General features: G+C 45.1%; 1 protein-coding gene across 1 annotated transcript in view; it reads left to right on the top strand.

Annotated features, from left to right (window-relative positions):
* FMNL2 (formin-like 2) overlaps positions 1-22,116 on the top strand; it is a gene marked incomplete at its 3' end in the record, with an annotated part of 55,208 nt that overhangs the window by 27,096 nt on the left and 5,996 nt on the right. Inside the window, exons 6-9 of the mRNA XM_009582537.1 lie at positions 1,350-1,458; positions 2,688-2,764; positions 5,199-5,292; positions 18,676-18,750. Coding sequence (XP_009580832.1) covers positions 1,350-1,458; positions 2,688-2,764; positions 5,199-5,292; positions 18,676-18,750 — 355 coding nt within the window. The remainder of the gene's footprint in view (positions 1-1,349; positions 1,459-2,687; positions 2,765-5,198; positions 5,293-18,675; positions 18,751-22,116) is intronic.

The following is a 22,116-nucleotide window of genomic DNA, read 5'->3' on the forward strand; positions in this document are numbered from 1 at the left end:
AAGGATTACTGTGCCTACCTAGAGGTTTCGTTAGCCTCCAAACCGGCGAGCTGATGCCTTTCTGGTCTCTGCTTTCACCTGCGTAGATGTAAATGAGGAGCAAATCTCTGGATGCCGCAGCCCTGTTGAGAACCTGCTTGGACCTTCTCTCTGGGCTGTTTTTACACTGTAAATTGGGGGAGCAGGATAAATAATGTGTTTTTCCAATCCCAAACACCACCCTTCACCTTCGCTGTCAGCATCACCCGCCGTGCCGCTGGCTGGGGCTGCGCGGGGCAGCCTGCGCGGCTTTGCAGAGAACCTCCGTGTCCCTGGCACAGCTGGGGGGGCCCCGCAGACCCCCTGCAGTTTGGATGGGGCTTGTCCTGCGTGGTGTGCTGCTCCCGGGGCAGCACGGCAGCACCATGGGCACCATCGGCCAGTTGCAGCAGTTAGTGGATCACTGTCGAAAGAGTTTCTTGTAATTGTAATCTTCTCGTTGCTTATTCAATTTCACATATGTAAAAACATACATGTATTTCATATGGCGGCCTGTCTCCTTGTCTCCAATTTCCTGTGCTCAGGTCACGAAGCATGTTTTTTTCTTAAAGAAAATAAGCAGTATCTCAGGAAGAGCTGAAATATGGTTTTCATTTACTGTGCCATAGAAATGACAGATTTAGAGGTTTCCCTTTGTGTTTATTCCATGTACTTATTTAATTGAATTCAAGGTTGATTTACCAGTTAGGGGTTACAATTAAAATAATTAATGCCTTTTTTCTGAGGAAATTTCCTAAGGGCTGTATTTTTCTCAAATAATTTGGAGGGCTTTCAGAAGGCTCAGCTGCAGAATAGAAGAGAGGCACCATTCTTAAATGAAATGCAGCGGGAATTAATACATTTGCTGATGCCTACGAATGCTCAGTTCCATTAAAAGTCTGTGCCATTGCTCGTGCAGAGTAAAGTGCGTGGAAAAAAAATCCGGAATACCTCTGGTTGTGGGTGGGTCATTCTTTCCCCGTTGCATGCCACAAGAGATGGAGGTACCTGGCGTTGGATGAGTTCTGCTGTGGCTGGCGGCATCAGCTGCGCCGGGTGGAAGGGCTGAGACCGGCAGCTCGTGGTCTGCGCTGGCCCTGGGCTGGGCAGCGGTGGCCAGCAGGCAGTCGTGGAGCCGTGCATCTGGAGCTTCGTACGCTGCCAGTGTAAACAGCCTGTGACCTTTTTTCTGCTTTATTTGTATGTGTATTGTCCGATGGTCGTCGGTTCTGCAGAACTGAAAGATGTCGGCATTTTCATCCAGTGGAGGACCTTTATTCTTGCCGCCTAAAAATAGTCTTGTGATTGATGAGAGCTGTTTTTGTTTGCAGATATAACACCTTGCCAAGCCGAAGAACACTAAAAAATTCCAGATTAGTGAGTAAAAAAGATGATGTTCATGTCTGCATCATGTGTTTACGGGCCATAATGAATTACCAGGTATTTCCCTTTTTGTTCTTTTGGACTACATAACTATTTTGTTGTTGGGAGCAGGGAGGATAAGGTTAGGGGTGAATTGTTAAGGTAAAACTGATTCAAAGGTTTAAATTCTTACTCATTCTTAGGCAGTGTAGCTGGGAAGCAATATAACACAGTCCTTGTGTACCCATGCAGATTATTTAATACAGATGTGAAGACACACGTAGATAAGAGCATGTGCATATTGGGCCAGTTCCTGTTTGCAGTGATGGGCTCAGTTTGCACTAACTGATTAGACATGCAGCTACACAACTGAAGTTACAATTTGTCTCAGAATTTGGTACTAACGCTTAGGAAATAGGAGAATTTTTCACAAGTGCTATACACTGATGGAAAATCTAGGCTTTCACTCTTGTTACATGTTTGCCGCAAGGCAATTGCAATAACTGCAAGTCAAAGAATAAACTAGACCAAAGCTAATTTTATTTTTGTGAGTTTCTTTTCTCTTCGGTGGGATGCTGTGATCATATGGCATGCCCTGGTAGCTTCAGAGACTTGGGATTTTTCGCTAAAACAGTAACAGCGAAAAGTTACGTGCTTCAAAGAAAGGCCGTGGTGAAAGCCCTTATTACGAGTTTCTGATTGTACAAGGTATTTCTAACACAGCTGCGTATGTGAACTCTGTCCTTGGGGATACCAGCTCCCTGGGATTTACAGAGTTTCTTGCCTCTGATGGGAAGGATGCAAACAATGATCTTGTACTAATAGCCAAAGCAGTTCTTTTTTCATTTTTGGAGAGCAAAGCCAGCAGTACTCATGCAATAACTGCATGATGCAGTCGATCTATGGCAGCACGCATGCTGGAAAAGAAGTGATTTTGGCAGCTGAATTGCAAAGTCCTCTTTAGAGAGTAAATGATGCACTTGACTGTCAGAAATAAAAAGGGGAGGGAGGGGAACGGATGAGCAGCGGGGTTGGCAGTGGTGTAGGAGCAGCTCTTGGACCCCTTTCTGTTGGCTGACGTGGCCAAACCGAGTACTTTCGACACTGTTAGTGGCAGAGATGTTGATAGGCACGGTGGTAGATGGAAATGTGCTGGCTGACTTGGTAAACTCAACAACATTTTGTTTGGCTTACAGCATTGTGAAAGACTGCTGCCAGATCTGGTCAGAGATATGTAATTTGTTGGATTTTAAAAATAATAATTTCAGTCTCAAAACTGAAACGGTATTTTCCCCTTCTCTTTTCAGTATGGATTCAATATGGTCATGTCACATCCACATGCCGTTAATGAAATTGCACTAAGTTTGAACAACAAGAATCCCAGGTAGGTTGCACTTGCTTTTAGAGAGTTTAAGAAGTAGGTAAGTAAAGAGTACATGGAAAGGGATTTTCAGGGGTATGTTTATGCACAAACCCATAGCAAAAATTAGACTTCATTCTGAATCAGATTAAATCTGTATTATGGTGCAAATAGGTGAGCAATTGCCATCTAGTTCCATTGGTTTCAGGAGCTACTGACTCTTCAGTTGAAAATTTGCTGTTAAAGCACTCCAACTCTATTGCAGTGCAAAGAAGACCCTGCTGATAATGAGCAGCTTAGCATGGGATTTTCCTGAAGAATAGGAAAACCTTCTTAACTAGATTTTGCCTGAGGGGTCCTTAGATTTGAATTTCTTTGAGAGAGGGTTTCATTCTTGTTCTGTGTCGGGTTGCTGTTCAGCCACAGCAGTAACGTCGTAATTGCACGGTGGAACTGATGGCTGCGAGGCTGTGTCCCCTCCTCTCCCCGCGCACACTTGTGACCCTGGCGGCCACTTCCAGCAAAGCCTGGAGCTGTGAACCTCCTGCATGTCTAACGAAACCAAATCTGACGTACTGATGTTTGCAAGGAAAGGGAAAACTAGGGGATGAGACAAAACTAAACAGCACTATATATGTGCATATATATAGCCTTTGCTTAGGCTGTCCGCTTGCCTTACAGTGCACTGCTTGAAATCTTGTCCTGATGGAAGTAGGTACTTCCTTCCTTTCTTTTATTTAGCCCTTAGTCAGCAAGCCTGGGCACAGCATACATGGGAAGGATGTGGGAATTTTATTGTTTTTATCATTTTTGGTGTCTTGTGCCTGGAAATCAGGTGATCAAGAGAGAGCCTAAGTTTTCATTTTTGAAAGAAGTCGGTTATTTAGATTTCTGTGCATTAAAAAAAAAAGCTTTCAAATGTGGCTAAAATAATCTGAAGACAAAACTTAATGTTAGTGCTGTTCAAAACCTAATTTCTTTTTGGTTTAGCCCCATCATGACTTTTGAAGAAACCAGAGGTTTTAGTGCTTAGGGTTGTCTGAGATGTGCAAAAAGGGAAGCAGCAGCTCTGAGAGACGCTGCAGAGCTGATCCCATTCCCAGACCGTGCACACTGCGGAGCTAAGTGCCATAGGAGCGGGCAGGCCAGGTGGGGATGGATGTAGGGACTCCGTCTCCTCTGGTTGTGCCTAGACGGATGCCACAGACACAGCCGTAACTGTCCTCTCCCCGTCCCCACCCCAGATGTGTGGGCAGCCGTCGGGTGAGCGCTCCGGGCAGCATCGGAGACCTGGGCATCCCCCTGGGCTCTCCGCTCACAGAGATCGCTCTCCCTTCTCCCCGCACACACGGTTCATAGCCTGCCCTTGGAAGGGATGTTACTGAAGGTCTGTAGTAAGAACCCCTTGATCCGGTCTGAAAGAGCTTGGTTTTTCTTCTTGTAGAAAAAAAATTGATGAGTGAGAATTGAAAATTATACATTTAAAATCTCCTAGGAAAGTGAACATTTTATCTGGTTTCCAAAGATAACCTTGACACTTTGAAAGCCAAAAGGTATTTCTTTTTCTGTAACATCTGGTTTGAGTCATGGCTTTAGCATGAGACTAATTTCATATGTGTCTGCATGATTTTAATATCTGCTCAGAGCTCATCTGACCATAAAGTCCGGTTGGTGTTTTTGCCTTACGTGAACCCTATAAGAAAGTACTGGGGATTATTTATACTGGAGTTACACTGAGTCTATTGCATGCTTTTCTTTCAGTAATCTGTTGTCTTCTCTCATTAATATGCCTCTGTTAGTACTGCTGTCAATCAATTGCCCAGATTTCTGATTCAAGAGGGGAAAGACGTGCTAAGGCATCCTATATTTACTTCAGCGAACCACGTCTTTTTTTTTTTTTTTGTGGCTATGAATAATACAAATTATCATAGAAAATAATTCAGATTTGTATCAGGAAAAATACAGATTTGAATTATAAGCACATTCATTAAAAACTGGGCTCAGAGGAAATGGGCTGCCTTGTGGTGAAGACAGCTGACTAATGGCTGATGTACGGTGATCATGGCTTGTGAAACTGCCTCCTCTCCGGGTTTGTGCAGGTGAACTCTCCGAGAGTACAAGCTGTCGAAGGCTGACATGGTCTGCCTTTACCAGAGTTATGCAACTGCCTTTGGTTTGCTTGAATTTCCACAAGTATAATTTGTGATTTAAATTTTTGCATGTTTTGAGAAGCATTAAAATGGGGGAAAACTGCATGATCCTGGGAGAGTCAAAATGCCCTGGATCAGATGATGCTCAGCATTATGCATCTTGCAGGTTTACTAGTTTGAAGAGATTGAAAATTCACGGGATGCAAACTTTGTCTCCCAGTGTCTCCGCATCCCTTTTGCAAACAGGTAGAAGGAAGGTGGTTCATCGCATGGTGGTCACTGACTGTTGCGGTTTCTTTTCTTCGCAGGACAAAGGCCCTTGTCTTGGAACTTTTAGCGGCTGTTTGCCTCGTCAGAGGAGGGCATGAAATCATTTTATCTGCATTCGATAACTTTAAGGAGGTATGTTACTCTGCTTTATTAGAATTCGATGCGCTTGTTGATAGTTCTCTTACATGGCGTTGGCTAGAGTTTTCTCATTCAGCTAAATTTCCTAGATTTCCATGAACTGCAGATATTCCATAAGTCACTTTGACCTGCAAAGAATCAGACAGCGGTGTTGATGCCATCATTTTGTGCGCTTTTGCGTAAAAGAGCCGTAATCCCAACAAGATGAATCCAGACTGTGAATTGCTCCCTTTGCTTTTTGGTCAGCCAAGCTGTGTCCCTGAAGTGGGAAACTAATAGAGATCTTGAGAGCTTTACTCCAGTTCTTCTGTCTCTAAACACTTTTGTATGTTCTTAGATGAAACAACCAGGAATGGTGTATTGGATCTCCCATTTTCAGAGCCATTTATACAAGCCCTTGAAATGCAAAACTCCTAGTTTTACTATTAGTAGGAATTTTATTTGTGAAGAAATTACAAAATCAAGTTTCTGTGATGGAACACTGACTGCTGAAATTAATACAGGTGTCCCAGCAGGCTCAAGTGGAGCACAACAGTGTGTGCTCCTCATTCATAGGTGTATACATTTAAGCGTATCACATGTTTGCATACAGTAGTGGGATTTGAGAACATTGTATGAAGGTTCAGAAGCACTGGTGTGAGAATCAAGTCCTAGAAAGCTGCTGTTCTAGTTTATTTTGAATATTGGATATATGTGTGGATTTATTATCAAAGAAGAAATGAATCTCGACTTACCAGCTCAAAAATTGTTAGACTTGATGAGTCCCAACCGGACTGTGTATAAACACGTAGCATGTTTTTCCTTAATGCCGCTGTTGCTAGAAGTGGGTTAATGCAGATGATCAACAAGCCAAGTTGTTAATTTTTTTACTTTCTGTGTTTGGGGAGTTATTTCTGGTGGGGAGATACCAATCTCTGATTTACATCCACTGTAAGTATTTGCATGTCGAGAGCTGCACCGTAACTATATTTCTGAGGTGCTCGTCGTTATACAGAGCCAGAGCAAAAGGTTTGAAGTAATCTCCAGTGTGGGCTTGCTGTAGAAACCTCAGCTTTGCAAGACCAGACCTGTCCTAGGCGTGAGCTGTGTTGTGCATGTAGAGCTACCTGAGGACAGAGGTAATGGGAATGGCACGGCTGCTGGCGAGGCTTCCCCGGCTGTGAAGTGGAAGTCGAGTTGGAAGTATTGTGTGACCATGGAGAAAGCCTTGCTTCTGGGTTACACCAGCGGAAGGGATGGTCAGAATATGGAAATAAGGCATTCTGCTTCCCACTGGGGAAAGGTCTGCAGTCCTTTAATGCAGGCACAGAACTGGAAATTGTAGTTTGGTTCTTTCATTTATTCATCTGTAGCCTTGGGCAAGCTGCCGGTATCTTTGTCTTTATTTGCACCTTTGTGAAATGAAGGAATCACGGAAGCAAATGCAGATGAGGTTGTTATGAAGAACAATTGGGTAATATGAAAGAAGTGCTTTAAATAGGAAAAGCACTGTAAACATGCAAAGTACAATGTTATTATTCTAGGCTTAAATTCTTCTGGCTTATTACTACTCTATTGTAGAAGAAACATGACTCATTAGGGAGGACGGTGTGAGGGATTACAGATAAGTTGGGCAAATGATACAGCCGAAATACCACTGGTTGGGACGGTCTGTAAGGCTCATTAAACAGGCCCTTTGCATGTCACAGGGAAGGATGTGTGAAGTCCCATTTGCTCTCTTACCTTCCTGACATTTTTAGTCGAGGTTTTGCTCCTTCACTTTCTTGCAAGTGCTCTGTCATCTCTCTTTTCTCCTGCTGACATTCAAAAATTCCTGTGTAACACCTTCGGTTTGTCTGCCATTATTTATTTATTCCATTCCTGTTTGTGTTTGATCAAGACGTTTGCTATAGTGGAACTGTTGGATGTTGCAGGTGGACCGGGTGTGCAAGGAGGGGATTCTGCCTTTCTGAATTCTATGCTTGGCTGTTCTTCTCTTTATCCAGTTATGCTGCTTATTTCTTGCTCTATGCTGTTGTTTTCCAGTTTCCTCCTGGGCAAGTTTTCAGTAATGGTTTCAAGTCTTCATGTTTGTAACTCATTCAACTGGTATATTAAAAATCTCTGAGTTGCTGATGTGTGAAGTACCCAGGGTTAGATTTCTAGGAGTATACTTCCAATTTAAATTACTGTAAGCTCAATAATATTTGTGTGGCTTCTGTAACTATGCATTGCAGGGCTGCCACAGCTTCTCTGTGGTTCTTTCATCAGACACTGTGTGCATATTTAGGACAGATTAGACTCGTCGAACTAGATCTCTGCCACTCTATCTCCTTGCCATAAAATAACTTCAAAAGAAATCTGAACTCCCGCCTAACACTTACCCTGTAATAAAGTCAGTAGGGAAAACAGGATATTTCGGACCAAATTCTGCTCTCGTTTACATCAGGGTGAACATCAAATATTTCATTAGGCTTTGAGCTTTGCTCTGATGTAAATGAGAACAGAATTTGGTTCTCAGAGTCTGACTGAGCAGGAAAACCGCAGTTGATCTGAATCTTGTCAAGAATTCTTTTTGAAAGTGACTTTTGATTTGAAAATGAAATCTTTTTCTGGCTGGGGTCAGGGTATTCAAATGGAGAATGGTTTGTTTTGTTAAGCTGACTCTTGAAAATTGTTCTTGTCCAGTTACTTCACCTGAAATCATTGATTCTTGTGTGCAGGTTGTTTCGCTTTGCAGGGGACTCAGCTCTGTGCCTTACAGACATAGCCCAGTGCTCGCTTTTTAGTGCAGGGTTAAGGTCGCGTTGAACAGGTCACTTCTGAACACAGAAACACGAGGATATTTCAAAGCCACCAAGAAGTTTACAACAAACCAGGAGCTTGAGAAGGAGTTGAGTAAAGCAGAACTCAACAGGAAAAGAAAATCCAGAACCATTGTTACTGATGGGGAATGGAGCGGGAAGGAGTAGTTTGGGATGGATGGAAGGAAAGGCAGGTGTTTTATCCAAAGTTCATTAGAGTTGAGGAAACCAGGCTTCACGCAGTCGCACTGGTGCTAGGAAGCACGAGCCCCCTGTTTCAGTCTGGTGAGTGGCAGAGCTGTTGAGTACGTTGTTTTTTTTTTTAATCTTGCCAAAAGGCAGAAAGTGGTTACAATGAAATCCTCATCCGTATTGTACGGAATGAATCAGTAATTTTAAGGAAGATACCAGTATTAGTGTCTTATCCATCTTTGTATTTCTCCTCTGTGTTCCCTGTAATGTTGAAGGAGTTTGCGTGTTGAGTACAAGCAGGGGATGATTTAGGTCTGTCTGTCATAGTGCATGTGTCTGCTTTCTGCAGCCTGTTCTACGTTTTGCCAACTATTTGGCATTGACAGAATGGCAACTTCCAGCTCTCTGAGAGAGAAATGTCCCAAATGTTCACACACCTTCTGCGTTTGGTCGTTCTTTCCAGGCCAGTGCAGACGTTGGGTGAACTCCCAGGTGCTGCTTAGCCTCTACATCAAGAAAAGCCTCAGCAGCCCGGCTAAGTTTGTACTTGCAGGACGGTCAGATCCTGGTTATGAGGAGCTCCGCTAGCCAGGAAGGCCCGAAGATGTTTTGGTTTTCCTGCAGCCACTCTCCGTGTCGTCAGGCCTCGAACAGCTTCTGAAAGGTCTTGGAGCAGAAGAAGTGCGAGGAGGTGGTGGTGGTGCTGGATGCTGCCGCTCAGCAAGCAGCTCCGGCTGTGCTCCGGCCACCTGCACTCTGCAGCTGGAAAACTTCCTTCTTCTGAGTGATGCTTGACTGAATTCTGCTGTATTTATGGGAAATAGTTTGGAGTTACTGTGCCACAGGTAACCCACCAGAATAGCTAGGGCGTTTGGCTATTCCTTTATCTTTTTGATACTTTCTGGCCTGTTGCTGGTTCTGTTTGCAGCCACCTCTTATTCCCAGCACCTTGCACTGAAGGCAAATGCTGCTTGAATGGGGTATCGCAGCCTTGGCTGGGAGAGCTCTTCGGCACGGCCGCGACCCCTGCCTTTACCCTCTCGCCAGTGGGTTTTGTTAGCAGTGTTCCTGTCCCTTTGTGCTTGTTTCCATGGATTTGTGAGAATTGGCTATGCGGTTTTATCCGAGTTGCCTGGGATTTGTGTTGCGGGATGAGCAAATGCACTTCAGCAGAATGCCAGGGGAAGAAAAGGAGAGCAGAGTTAGCCGCAAGGCAGCTTTGGGGGAGCTCCGAGGGTCACAGACCAGATGCTAAGAGCTTGCGCCCCATTTAAATTGAAGCAAGGCTGAGTGCACTGTTGGAAAACAAGATATATTTTCCTAATGCTTATTCAGAGTAGTTAATTCATTTTAATAGTGCGATTGCATGTGTTGGTGTACAGAGAATTAAGCTGCTGTCTTTTACTGCCAACAATAAAACTTTGTTTTACTATTATTTCATTGCTTACTCCCCTTACTGTTTTCTGGAGATGCTGTTTCGAATTCGCAGAGGCACGTTGCGCTGGAGCTTAGGCGCGTCGGTGTCCTGGTGAGTCTGCCCGTGGCCATCGGAAATGGTGAGAGCCAGCACGGTGCACGCGTGTGGCTTCTCACACGCTTCTGCTCACTTCGCGTAGACACGGCGTGGAGATGGTGCTCCTTAAACCACAGCATAGTCACGCGATGGTAGCTCACTCAGGACCCAAAACGAGCGTCGTTCCAAAGCTGCCCTTGCTTTCTGTCGTTTTACTGACATCTTGCCATAATCAAAATGCTGTCATTCGCTGCTGCCTTGTCAAGGAAGGATGTTTTCCTGTTGGTGAGATTCTACAGGTTGAGAAGATCTTTTAATCATCACTGCTATTGACTGGATACTTCTAATATACTGGTATGCCAAGAGCGAATTGCGTAGGAAATGTTTTGCTGCAGTTGATACTGGTTGGAAGATGAAGAAGGTTTTACAGAGCTGAGAAAAAGAATATGAGGATAACCAAACCTGCTGTTCACCAGCGGCATGGTGTCTGCCTGTGCAGTCACACGTCGGGCTCTGGCTCGCACCTTGGCAAAGCAATGCCTCGGGTACAAGAGCAGTTTTTAACTCAGGGTGCATGTTTCTCATCTGAGTGCTGAAACCCTGCGTTGCTTTGCATTCCCCTTGGAAGTGCAGCTCGTAAAGGAGTTTCTGCTCTCCCAGCTGACCTGTGTTATGTTCTACTGAAGACCAGTGTACAGTTTAACTGGGGCCAGCTCTTTCTTGGAGCCCTTTCCCAGGGAGCCTGAAGCGAGTGTGAATGGGAACTTGATAACGATGTTATCAGGCGCTGCCCTGATGGAGAGCATGGCTCGGAGTCCTCAGGGGCCAGCTCCGAGCTGTGCTATGGGTTAGGGCTGCTTCACGGTAAAGTTTCTTATGACTGTGTGTTCCTAGTAAAAATTACGTAATGCTTTGCCCATTATATATTCATATTTATATACATACCTATATGTACATATATACACACCTTTGACTCTTGGGTTGGTTTTAAGGAACTTTTGCTTACAGTCAGAGCCAGAGTCTCTCAGCCCGTTTCTCATTAGTTGTAGAAAACATCACTGACAGAGCTTGGAGGCAAAGGTTTTAGTGCACTATATATCCCCAGAAATACCTGAATTAGTCTAATTGCACGGGGGGCTCGGGCAACATTGCAGGGTGTCCCTGGGAAGCAAGCAGCGGGACCTCCCGTGGTACCACCACCCGAAATAAACTCCTTCCCCAGCTCAGAGACTGCGTATTTGGTCCCAGGCTATCACAGCATTACCAAACCTAAATGAGGATTCCTCAGAGCTAAGGCACAGAAATAATGTGGGCAGGCGAATTGTGAGCAAGGTCATGAAATCTGGTGAGAACACCCAGAAATAGAATTAACAGAAAAGTTCTAGTTCAACAGGAATTAAACTTGTTGAGGCTACGAGTGCAGAAAGCTGTTTTCCAACTCATTTATGGCCTTGCCTCAAAATTAAAATTTTTTGTGGCATTTCTAGTTAGCTGTTTTATTTACATGGTTTACATGTTTTTCATTTACTGAAAGCATAGTAGCCAATAAATGAATAGCTTCAGTAAGTTTACAGATATGTTGAAAAAAATCACAACCCAACAGCACTAATGTGATTGCATAATGAAAACAGTTACAAAGAAATTGTGGGGTTTTTTTCAAATATTAATTTCCTCAGCTTTAGTGAAGATCTGACAATGACAGTTTTTGAATTATACTTCACAGCGCTCTGAACTAACGTTTTAAGGAGCACAAATAGCTTCAGTAAGTTTACAGATATGTTGAAAAAAATCACAACCCAACAGCACTAATGTGATTGCATAATGAAAACAGTTACAAAGAAATTGTGGGGTTTTTTTCAAATATTAATTTCCTCAGCTTTAGTGAAGATCTGACAATGACAGTTTTTGAATTATACTTCACAGCGCTCTGAACTAACGTTTTAAGGAGCACAAGCTTAGATTCTTTTGCAGCTTTTGGTTAATCTCCATTTTAAACATAGGAGAATTTACTTCAATAACAACTAAATATTTCTGGGAGAAGACCAGAGGACTCTGCCACTTTTTTTTTTTTTTTTTTTTTTTTTTTTTTAAATAAGCACAATAGTAGTTTTAAAATGGATCCAAACCGAGGAGGCAAAAGAATTGACTGGGGTCTGTAGTGAGACAGAAAGCCAGCCAGAAATAATCTGGCTCTCTGCAGGGAACACTTCCCGACTTTGGCTCTAATCCAGCAAAGCAGTTAAATTGATTATTATACAAGCGTATACCAGAATAATTGAATTTGGTAAAGTGAGTGTATGCTTGTGTGCTTCTCCGTTCGGGAAACAATTTTAGTATTTAAAAATAAAAACAGAATTGAGGTGCTTTTCCTACGATGAACCATACGTTTCAAGAAAGCACCTCATTTTGCTCCGAGAAATGCCAAAAAATAAATGGGAATTCAGATAATCCAGAAAACTTTTGGGAAGCTCATCGTCTGGTGATTATTCCAGCATCTGAAGTTCTCCACGTGCTGGGGAGAGAAGAGCTGGCCTAACTTGTTGGAGACTGGGGGATAAGAGAGGAGTGGGGTCTGGCACGCTGGTGCTCCCTCTTGTTTTAACATCAATTTAATTGACTTACGTGTTTGCTGTTCTGAAATATCTGGCAGGTGAGAAGAATTGTAATCCCCTCACGCATCGCCTGGTTGTGACTGTTAATGCCGAGCTTACAGAGGCCGGGTCCATCTGAATTGCTGGGCAGCGAGCTGAAAGGCGGGGGCATGGCAAATGAACCTCATTGTTTACCTCCATCAGTTTTCACTCCGGCAAAGTGAGACAATATTGTTCAGCCCTCAGTTTTCACAATGCTTAATTCAGAGTTAGATTTCTCTATTTGAATAATGAATGGTGGCGCTGAAAACAGCAGTTCTGAATTATTCTTACGGGCCATTATAATAACTCAGTACTGGAAGAAACTGTTTGCAAGTGCTGGAAAATGTAAATACATTTGTTGTCTTTTGCACTGCTGTGGTATTTTGAGAGTGCCTTAACCCTGCTGGGAGAGAAGTAAAAGGTATTTTAACCTAGTAAGTATTAAATAACTGTTTACTTAACCAGTAACTTATGGGAAAACTGATTTTTTGTTCTTCAGCAAACTGCAAAAATGTCAGCATGATCAGTCCAAACAAAGTGTTTCTGTGGAGTGCTGCTTGCCGGTGGTGGGATCTGCTGATCACAGTGGGCTGTTGTGGGGGAGAGAAAGCCAGCATTGTGCCGCCGGATAAAGGAGCACAGACAGGAGAAAAGGTTCACAAAAGGGTCCCATGAATTTTTGGGTTGCATATACATCAGGCTATTTATAACACCATATCCAGCATGGGCTGCGTTCGTGTACACATGCATATTTGCTGTGAAGTTGTGCTACCGCTTCTCGCTCTTGCAGAACTCGAAAAGTTATTGAAGGAGGAGGGAGCAGCTTAAAACAAGCTTTGGGCGACACATGGCCACTTTAACATTTGCATTGACAGAAAATGTCGTGTATTGCAAAGCCTTTGCTAAGGTTTAGGTATTTTAAATTTGGTCCTTCAGAGATTGTTTTCCCTGCCTGGAGGTCACTGTTAGCTGCCTTTGCCATGCCAGACCATATTCACCTCGAGTGTAAACACAGACAAAATTATTTCATTTTCTGTATGGAGTTTGGGACCACCAGGCGTTACCTGCTTCCTGGCACAGGGGCATTTTGTGAGTTGGTGAGCTTACTAATGTCTTTGCTACGAACATATGTGCTAGCTCAGAGCTGTCATTCTCTCTTCCCCCCTTTGCTGACAGACCAACACTCGCCTCGAGGCAGTTGCAGTAGGCAGTTTCTGTGTCTGGATGGGGCACTGCATCTCAGGCTTAGGAGCATCAGTCCTCCAGATGTGGAGGAGGTAGCGGTCTGGCAGCTGTGCCTCGTAGTGTGCGTTCTGTACCGCCAACAAGCTGCAGCTCCAAAGCCTGAAACACTGCCTGTGTTCGCTGCCATCTCCATGTGGAGCATGCTGTATTTGCTTGTGGTGAAGTTTAGTTATGAGCTCCATTCTCCAACAAAATGAGGTGGTGCTTCATGTTGTTAGATAACTGTCTGAGGTAGGAGGACGATGGATGTGCTTCGATGAGCCTGGATTTTCACTTTCTGCCTGACACTGCACATGAAAACATCTTCAGTTTTTCCAAAATACCCTGGGTGTCTTTTGCTGTCTGCCCAGGATGCCTTTCTGGAGCATCGTACAGTAATCCGGCCACGTGAGCAGGAGCAACGCGAGGGTTGTCGTAGTTGAACTTTGCTCTTGGGTGGTCTGGATGCGAACTGTGTGACCTGAGAGCATTGCCAGGTGGATATGGATATAATCATCACTACATTTTTCATAACGGATCCTTTTGCTTCCTTATAGGATTGTATTGTACCTTTGTAATAGATCTATGACAGGTTGACTTCATTAGCACCCAAAGCCTTTCCAGAGAAAGGACCCTTCATGGGTGGTTTTCCATAAAGCCACATTGTTCTTCTAGAATGACGTGGGTTTAGTGCAACCTAAAAAGTTTTTTTTCACAGCCTAAATAGAGGCAGAGGTTTTTTATAGCTGTGGTAACCCGTTTAATCTTGCTTCTTACACAGAATAATGCTAATAAAAGAAAGATCAGCCTTTCTTAGTCCCAGCCATACTTTCAAATGACAGACCTTGGAAATTTATTCAAATATAAATGGCAACATATGGTTTTATGTGGTGGGATTTGATTTCAGCATTCATCTTGGATTTTGGCCAATCTTCAGGCTGTAGGCTTCATCTACAGTTACACTCTCTTTAATCTTCCAGGATAAATTATATCATTTCATGAAAGTCAGCTCGCTGTCTCTTGAAACGCACATGTTCCCAGCTCTGACTCATCTGATGATAGTGTGAAATATCTGCAAGCAGCCACCGAAAGCCGCAGGTTGTTGTTGCTTTTCCTCTTGCTATCAGCTGCTGTATCCCAGCCAGCCGGGGCTGCTTGCGTCCCGGGATCAGCAGTTCTCTGCCCGGGCTGCATCACTTCGAATTGCTCCCTAATTTAATTAGTCAGCCATTAATGGCTTGTAGTTGTTTATGTCAGCTTTTTCTCATCCATGTGGAATGGTTTACATTAAATTTCCCAGAAATCAGTCCTTCTGGCTTTTATTGTTGAGTGATCGTATGCACCATTGTTATGTTTGTTTCCATAATACATGATTTTGTTTAAATGGGCTCAATTTTTTCTGAAGTGGGTACAGGAGAGATGCGATTGTTTAGACCTCAAAGTTGAGATGAACCTACTTCTTTTCTTTTGTTATGTTGACTCTTAGCTGTTTTCTGGGGAGGGGAGAGTACGGAGAGCACTGGAAGAATTTGCAGTTGGTTGAACTGAAATACCATCCCATTAACTATAGTAGGAAAAACAATGGCTTGTGATAATAACGTAGGGACGAGTGCATCTAAGCAGCCTGTGGTGCAAGTGAAGGAGAGGGTTCCTTGGGGTTGCTTTGAGCGGGAGTTGGATCAGACCCAGCCTCCAAAATCAAATTATACCGGCGGGCAGCTGCTGCCTTTGATCCTTACAGTGCCAGTAGGTTCCTGAAACTCGGCCAGGTTCTGGTTTTCTCTTTGGCGCTTCCTGACGGAGGCCGGCCTTTTCGCAGCGTTTCGTCTCTGTTGCTCCTGAAGGGCGTGTTGCTCCTGCTGGGAAGGGGCTACTTCCCGGGGCAGAGCTGCACGCCTGCAGGCTGCACCCTGCCAGCCGTGCTTTTGGTGGGCCCTGGGTGAGAGGGTGCGTGGTAGGGCATTCGTGGTGAGCGCCCGGAGTAGGTCACATTGCTGCATGTTCGATGAACTTGAGCTTCTTCAGGAGGAAATGATTCCCGGTCCTGCCCGCGCAGGGTGCAGGAGCCGGGCGGGATGCCGGCAGGCGCTGGTGCTGTCGCCTGGTGCGGAGATGCTCTGGTCCCCGCCGGAGCGCGCTCATCCCGCCTCTCGTTTTTAAACGCACGCTTGTGAAACCAGGATAGTCATGCCAAAATGCTCACGAGGATCTCCCTGTTTTCTCAAGGGTGCTCCTGGCCATTTTGGATTTGAGTTTGGCCATTTGGTGGCTTTGCAGAGCCAGCTCTCGAGCCACCCGCTGCAAAGCAAACGCGCTGGCAGGCTGGGGCAGGGCTCGCTCGCTTGCCCTCAGTTTTCGTGGGAGCTGCTGTAACCATCAGCAATATGTATTGGGTGTTTAGGCTTTTATCTGCCAGCAAGGTGATTCCTGATGCTGTAGGGAGGCTTCACGAGGATTACTCCTGAAGAAAAGCCTGAGATTGGACTGATTTACAACCTGAAGCTGAATGACAGTGGCTCTCCAAACTCACCCATCCTTTCCGTGTCCCAGGGATCCCATCTCTGCTAAGCAGAGAGACAGGTCATGCCCCTTGCACAACTGCAGGCAAGGCGACACCAAGGAGACGGCTCCATCCAAGAGTGGGTCTGTCGGGGCTCTGTTTTACTCTATCTTAGACCTTAATGTGTGTTTTATGGGCCTAGTGGAACAGCCCATGTAAAGGCGTTTAATGCTTCAAAACCACTTTCATGGCATAGGCTGTGGAGAGAGCCAAGTCCTTTGGGTTTAAGATCATGATAATTTGCTTGACCAACAAGTATAATCTGTTTTTCATGAGGGCGCATGCTTTGTTGTTTAAGTGTGTTCTACCTTGCGAGTCGTTAAGGTTTAGCTGGAAACACTTAAATACAACTTTAGCAAGTGTTTGTGCGGACTTCAGCACTACCAGAGGCTGTGCGAGTGGGGGTTGCTGAGCCTGCACAGAGCCCATTAGTTGCAACTTGTGGGATTGTGGCCATGAATATTGATGGTAATATTATCCAATACTTCATCATAACCAGTGTCCCTGTCCTCTCACAGAGATCCAATGGTAGAATTCTCATTGACGTCAGGTACTGACCACAAATATCTGAATAATAACTCAGTTGTGGCAATTTTGCTTAGGAATGACAGAAGATGTATCACATACACCACAAGTATGTTTTATTCAGTCATAGCAGACAGCAGAAAGCGTGGCGAGAGGTCACCCAGCAGGCTCCTACTCGCAGTGCTTTGCAGATCTCGTGATCAGCTCAGTTCAGGTCCCGCTAAACTCTGTGTGACTTCAGTGAGGTCTGCTCAGTGCCTTAACCTTTGTGTAGGTACATGCTATAAGATAGACACAGTTAGAAAGAGGAGGCTGATACGGGCATAGTAATCGTAATGCATACTTTGTAAAGAAGTTGCTTTTTGGGAGTATCTAGAAACCCCAACTGGGGATTTGGTCTCCTTCCGGGAGACACAAATGTAGAAATACGTACAAAGAACTGGCCCCTGCACCAGAGAGGTTAGTTTCTAAAGAAGAAGTGCTCCCGCCAATCCTTAATTTACCATTTGTTGGCTAATTTCACATAACTACTGTGCTGTGAGCTGGCTGCTAAGGGAAACAGCAGCTGATGTCTCAGGGGGATGTGCCGCTCAGAAGCTGGCAGACCCTAACCGGACGGCCCGGGTTAGAGGTCCCACTGCTGTCCCCCCGGCTCCTGATCAGTAGCACCCAGCACTCCCGGGACATTTGGGTGAAATCTGGTTAAGGAAGGAAGGAGCCTCTTGGGCTCACCGAGGGTTTTGTTTCTCAGCGGAAGGGAAGTTTCAGTCCTCCGGATGACTGGACTCTGCTTTTCAGGACCTTTAAGAGCAAAAGACCTTCTTTCAGAGCTTCTCCTGTCCCTCTGCAAAGAGCCAGCATCTGAGGAGGGTGAAGCTGGGAACAACATTTAACGCTGTTCGTGGATGGATGTGCCAACGCAGGCACTTACAGCTTTGTTCAGAAGAGCATGCCTGTGCTCTTCCTGCATTCACTGCTCAGTTTGACGCCAAAATCCAGCAAGCGAGAAGTCAACTCACAGTGCAGGGTATGAGGAAGCTCCCAGTGGATTTGGGAATGTGTGGGACACTTTGCACTGCCCCCATCACCTCCCATCTGACCGTGCTGGGACAGTAGGGTGTGTGGGGGCAGCTGCCGTGCACTGGCTCCTACCCCTACGGCTTAGGCGTTCGGTGTAGTCTGTCCACGCAGGGATAGAAAAAATACCCCGAATGATGCACCACGGAGGGAGGAGTTGCAGTTGCTAAGTAAGGAGGACGGGGAAATGGGTGCATCTCCTGGTGCTCACCTCTGCTCCCTTTCGCTTTCCAACTTACTTCATATTTTGTGAATTTGGTGTGAATTACTCTAGATCATTTGTGTGCTGAGAAGAGTAGGACTGAGCCAGAGAAGCTACTGGGAAGTAATAAGATTTAAACAGTATCCTGAGACCTGCTTTATCTTAGATCTTATTACTCCCTCAAGTTGCTTGTGTTTCCTGCCAACACCCCTGTATTACGGCTCTGTAATTCTGACCAGCTGATAGTTATGCTGATGTATTTCACTCCTCATTTAGCCGGTGATAATTTTCTTTTCTTCCTCCCTGTAATTTGTTCTTCTTCCTAATTACATTATATTACAGAGGAAAGCCAATTCCGCACTGTGAAAGAGGCTGAGTCTTCCTGTGGCATACGCTGGTGCAATTCTGTTGCTTATGTTCGTACCATCACTGGGTTCGATTTAATTTTTAGGGGGAAAAGAGATAATTGTACCTGACCCCTTAGACTTGCAGCACAGGTGTTCACCTGTGATTCCTCCGCTGGATTTGTCACGAAGAAGAATATTTTTAACAAAAGAGGAAATCTGGACGGAGAGGTTTTGAGCAAGCAGATGAGCTGCTTTTTAAATGTTTTTAATACTCTCTCTTGCAAGCTGTAGTTTAACAAACATGTGGTGATTCTTTTGTAGGTGTGTGGAGAGAAACAGCGCTTTGAGAAGCTGATGGAGCACTTCCGAAATGAAGATAACAATATAGACTTTATGGTGAGTGCTATTTATCATCAGCAAACTTTGGTTTCAGTGTTTACTGTGTCTGGTTCTGCTGTCGTAGGCAGCAGCAAGATGTATCTGCCTTCTGACCCTTGGCCTAAAATTACCACAGTACAATTTTTTGTATTCCAAACTACATAATATGCGTTTCATTTTTAGCTTCAGTTCAATTCAGTTATCTTCAAGAAATGCCTTGTACCATAGTGAAGGTAAGAGGAAAGTGGCCTTTTGGTCGTGTGTGCTATTTTGCTGCAGCAAAGCAGCAGCTTCTGCAATATCAAGATGCGTATTCTGTCTGTGTGCCAACATCCTCAGAGTCACAGACAGGGAAGTGTGGGAGAGACTCACTGCAGCTGCTGTCTGTCCTTATCTGCTGATAAATATAGCAGTAGTTTGCACCACTTTTGGTTCCTCAATGTGCATATGCATGATTATTCACCAAAACCACTTCCCCTGGAGCGCAAGAGAGAAGGGCGAGAGAGGAAGCTCTGGCTGGCACCCACAAACACCAGCCCCAGCTTGCACGCTGGCAGCACGTGAAAGGCAGAGGTCGTGACAGTAAGGATGAGCTAGCTGGTTACATGACTGATGTCAAAAATACTTCTGCATCCATTTCTTTAAAGTCCATGGCAAGCGAGTGCTCGGGTCAGAAATATGAGAAATTAAAGCCCTATTTTTAGTTACAAAATGAATGTGGTACTGGCGTGGTCAGTGCAGTCTCTCTTGCACTGCTTGTGCTCGGTGCTTCGGATCTGACGTTTTGAGGTGAGAGCAGAGCAGGAGGGCTTCCTACCCGGTCACACTGGGTGGTCTGCTGAGGCCTCTGTTAAGCATCTGTTACACTTTATACTGTTTTAGTGCTGAGCTTTGTGTTAAAGACCTCTTTCTGCCAGGAATTAAGTGTTAAAGCACCCAGTGTGGTGTTTCCAACACTCCAGTGTTAGTGGCTTGCAGCCCTGATGGCCGGGGCAGGCTCGCACCCTTGAGGGGACAGCAGAATAAAAAGGAGGTAGTGTAAGCAAGATAGGATGGCCTCTTTCTTGTGTTTTAAAAAAAAAAAAATTACAGTGATCCCTGCAATTTTAGTCAAGTTGGCAAGCTGCTCTCAGTAACTTTCCAATATGTTACAGTTGGTTTTGTTCCTTACTGCAGTCCTACTAAGGACATGTTGGTAGTCACAGTATACATTAAGTATTTTCAGATGTACATACAGTTTAGTCTGTAATTTAACAGAAAAATGTGTCAGTCCTCAACACCCGACTCTTAGTCATTTTTCCTGTGCTTACAGGGAAAAGTAGTTGTATTTGGGGAGCAGGGAGAGTAGCACAGCTCAGTGCAGCCTGGAAGCAAGATGGTGGCAGCAGCCTGCAGCCAGCCACCTTGCTGTGAGCTATGGGATTTGTCCACTGTTTTTAAAAAAAAAAAACAAACAAACAAACCATTCCTCTTCTTTATTTAAGATACTTGTAAGGATATAATAGGGAATACGCATGTGAGTGTGTGTCCATACAAGCCCGTTGAGCTGTGAATGTTCAGCGTCCATCTGGATGGCCTGTAAAAAAATTCCCTGGTTCTCTCAGGCCATAGGTTGAAGGTAGTGGTGAAATTTGCTTGAAAAAGGATAAGTATGGTTTTTTCAGGACTTGCCCAAATACTAATAAAATCTGCATCTTTGGGCTGCTTCCACCAACTATAGGCTTGACTATATGACAAGCCTAAAGCTAGAAGAGAGAGCTCATGACAAACAATCCGGCAGATCCGCCTGTTCTTGTCACCATCTGGCCCTAATGAGCTCTGCATGCTGCTGCGAGCGCTAGCCGACATGCTTGGGGCGGCGAGCGCCGCGGGCCCCTGCCCCTCGGCTCGCTGCGGTACCGGCGCTGCGGGAGCCCGCGGGTTGCACCAGGGGGTGCCCAGGGCAGACATCGCTCCTTTCCGCAGGACGGGATAAAACGGGTGCTGGAGCTCCGGCTCCAGGACGTAACGTTAAAGCTCGAGTAATTCAAGGAGTTGCAACGACTGAACATAAACAAAGAGCTATTCCTGCAGGACCTGGCTTTCATGTTGCCCTAAATGGAGAGCTGTCTGGGAAGCTGTAGCTGGAAGGGGCCGCAGTTAATTGCATGGATCGACAGGGAGGAAAGAGCAACAAAAATGCAAAAGTATTTTAGAGAAGGTTCCTGTTGTTGACATTGACTTGCTTCATTTTAAAAGCAACTTTCTTAGATTAGTTTTCTTTGACTTGATAAATTCCTTAGTTGTGTATGTAAGGATCTGAGAAAGGAAATGAGAATTTGGCCCTAACGTTGTGAGAGCCAAAGCAAGTGTAACAAAAGCGCTTTTGAAATAAAGGTATTTGGCTCTGGGTGATACAACAGGACAGCAGGGTTCAGCTGGCGAAGGCCAGGACCAGCACTAGGAGGAACAAGGGTTCGCCACAGGAGCTGGAAAGGGTCCTGCAAAGACTCGAAACCTGAAATTAGGTTTTCAGCTGCCTGGATCGGGTTGTTTGTGTAAGAGATGGGTACACACCAAGAGATGGGGGTGAGACATCACAGGAGCTCCTGGGTGAGTCTTTAGACCATCTATCTTCCTTCCTCTCTTCCTTGGGGTTACCCCTGTTACCAGTCTCACAACTTTGCATTATCTAGGGTTAAAGTCATTTTGGAAACAGAGTGGTTAAAGCTGGTCAGGGTCTACATGGGAAGATGTGGCTGAAAGGTTTTGACTGACCTCGGTTGCGTCCCTGTGGTCCCGGTTCCTCCAAAGCCGGGCACTACCAGGCAGTTCAGCCGGGAAAGTTTTTATGGCAGCTTAGCGGCTGCTGGGAGCTCCGGCTGGAAGGAGCAGCGTGGGGCATCCTGGCCAGACCTGTAGTCAAAGGCCACCATGCAGCAGATGCCTGCTCATGAGTTGTATCCTCTGGGCCCTACAGAAGATCACAGAGAATTGGCCAGTTTGCTGTAGCAAACTGCTGATCCAGCGAGTGGCCTTCAGTTCTTTCTTCCCACAAAATGACCCAGAGACGTGGGGTCTCCTGGAGGCTTATCCTGCAGGTAAAATCAGATTGCTTTGATTTTATCATTTCTCAGATTCATTCTAGAACTACTGAGATACTTCCCAGATGCGTTGAGAAGCTTGGTGTTATCCCTGCTTCAGCGTTGCTAGGATAGCAGGATAGGAGCCCAGCAAGGACTAGGCAAACCCTCTCTTAAAGCAGCTCAGAGGGTGACAGACATGATCATCTGTGAGCTGAAAGAGGGCTGGGGATACTTGTGCAGAGCAGGATTTGGCCTTACGTTCAAGTAAAGGGCAAACTTCTTGGGGTTTGTAGCCCGATTCCTGCTACTCTGCAGGAGG

The sequence above is a fragment of the Fulmarus glacialis genome, unplaced genomic scaffold (genome assembly GCF_000690835.1).
Source record: "Fulmarus glacialis isolate BGI_N327 unplaced genomic scaffold, ASM69083v1 scaffold17747, whole genome shotgun sequence".
NCBI classification, from domain to species: domain Eukaryota; kingdom Metazoa; phylum Chordata; class Aves; order Procellariiformes; family Procellariidae; genus Fulmarus; species Fulmarus glacialis.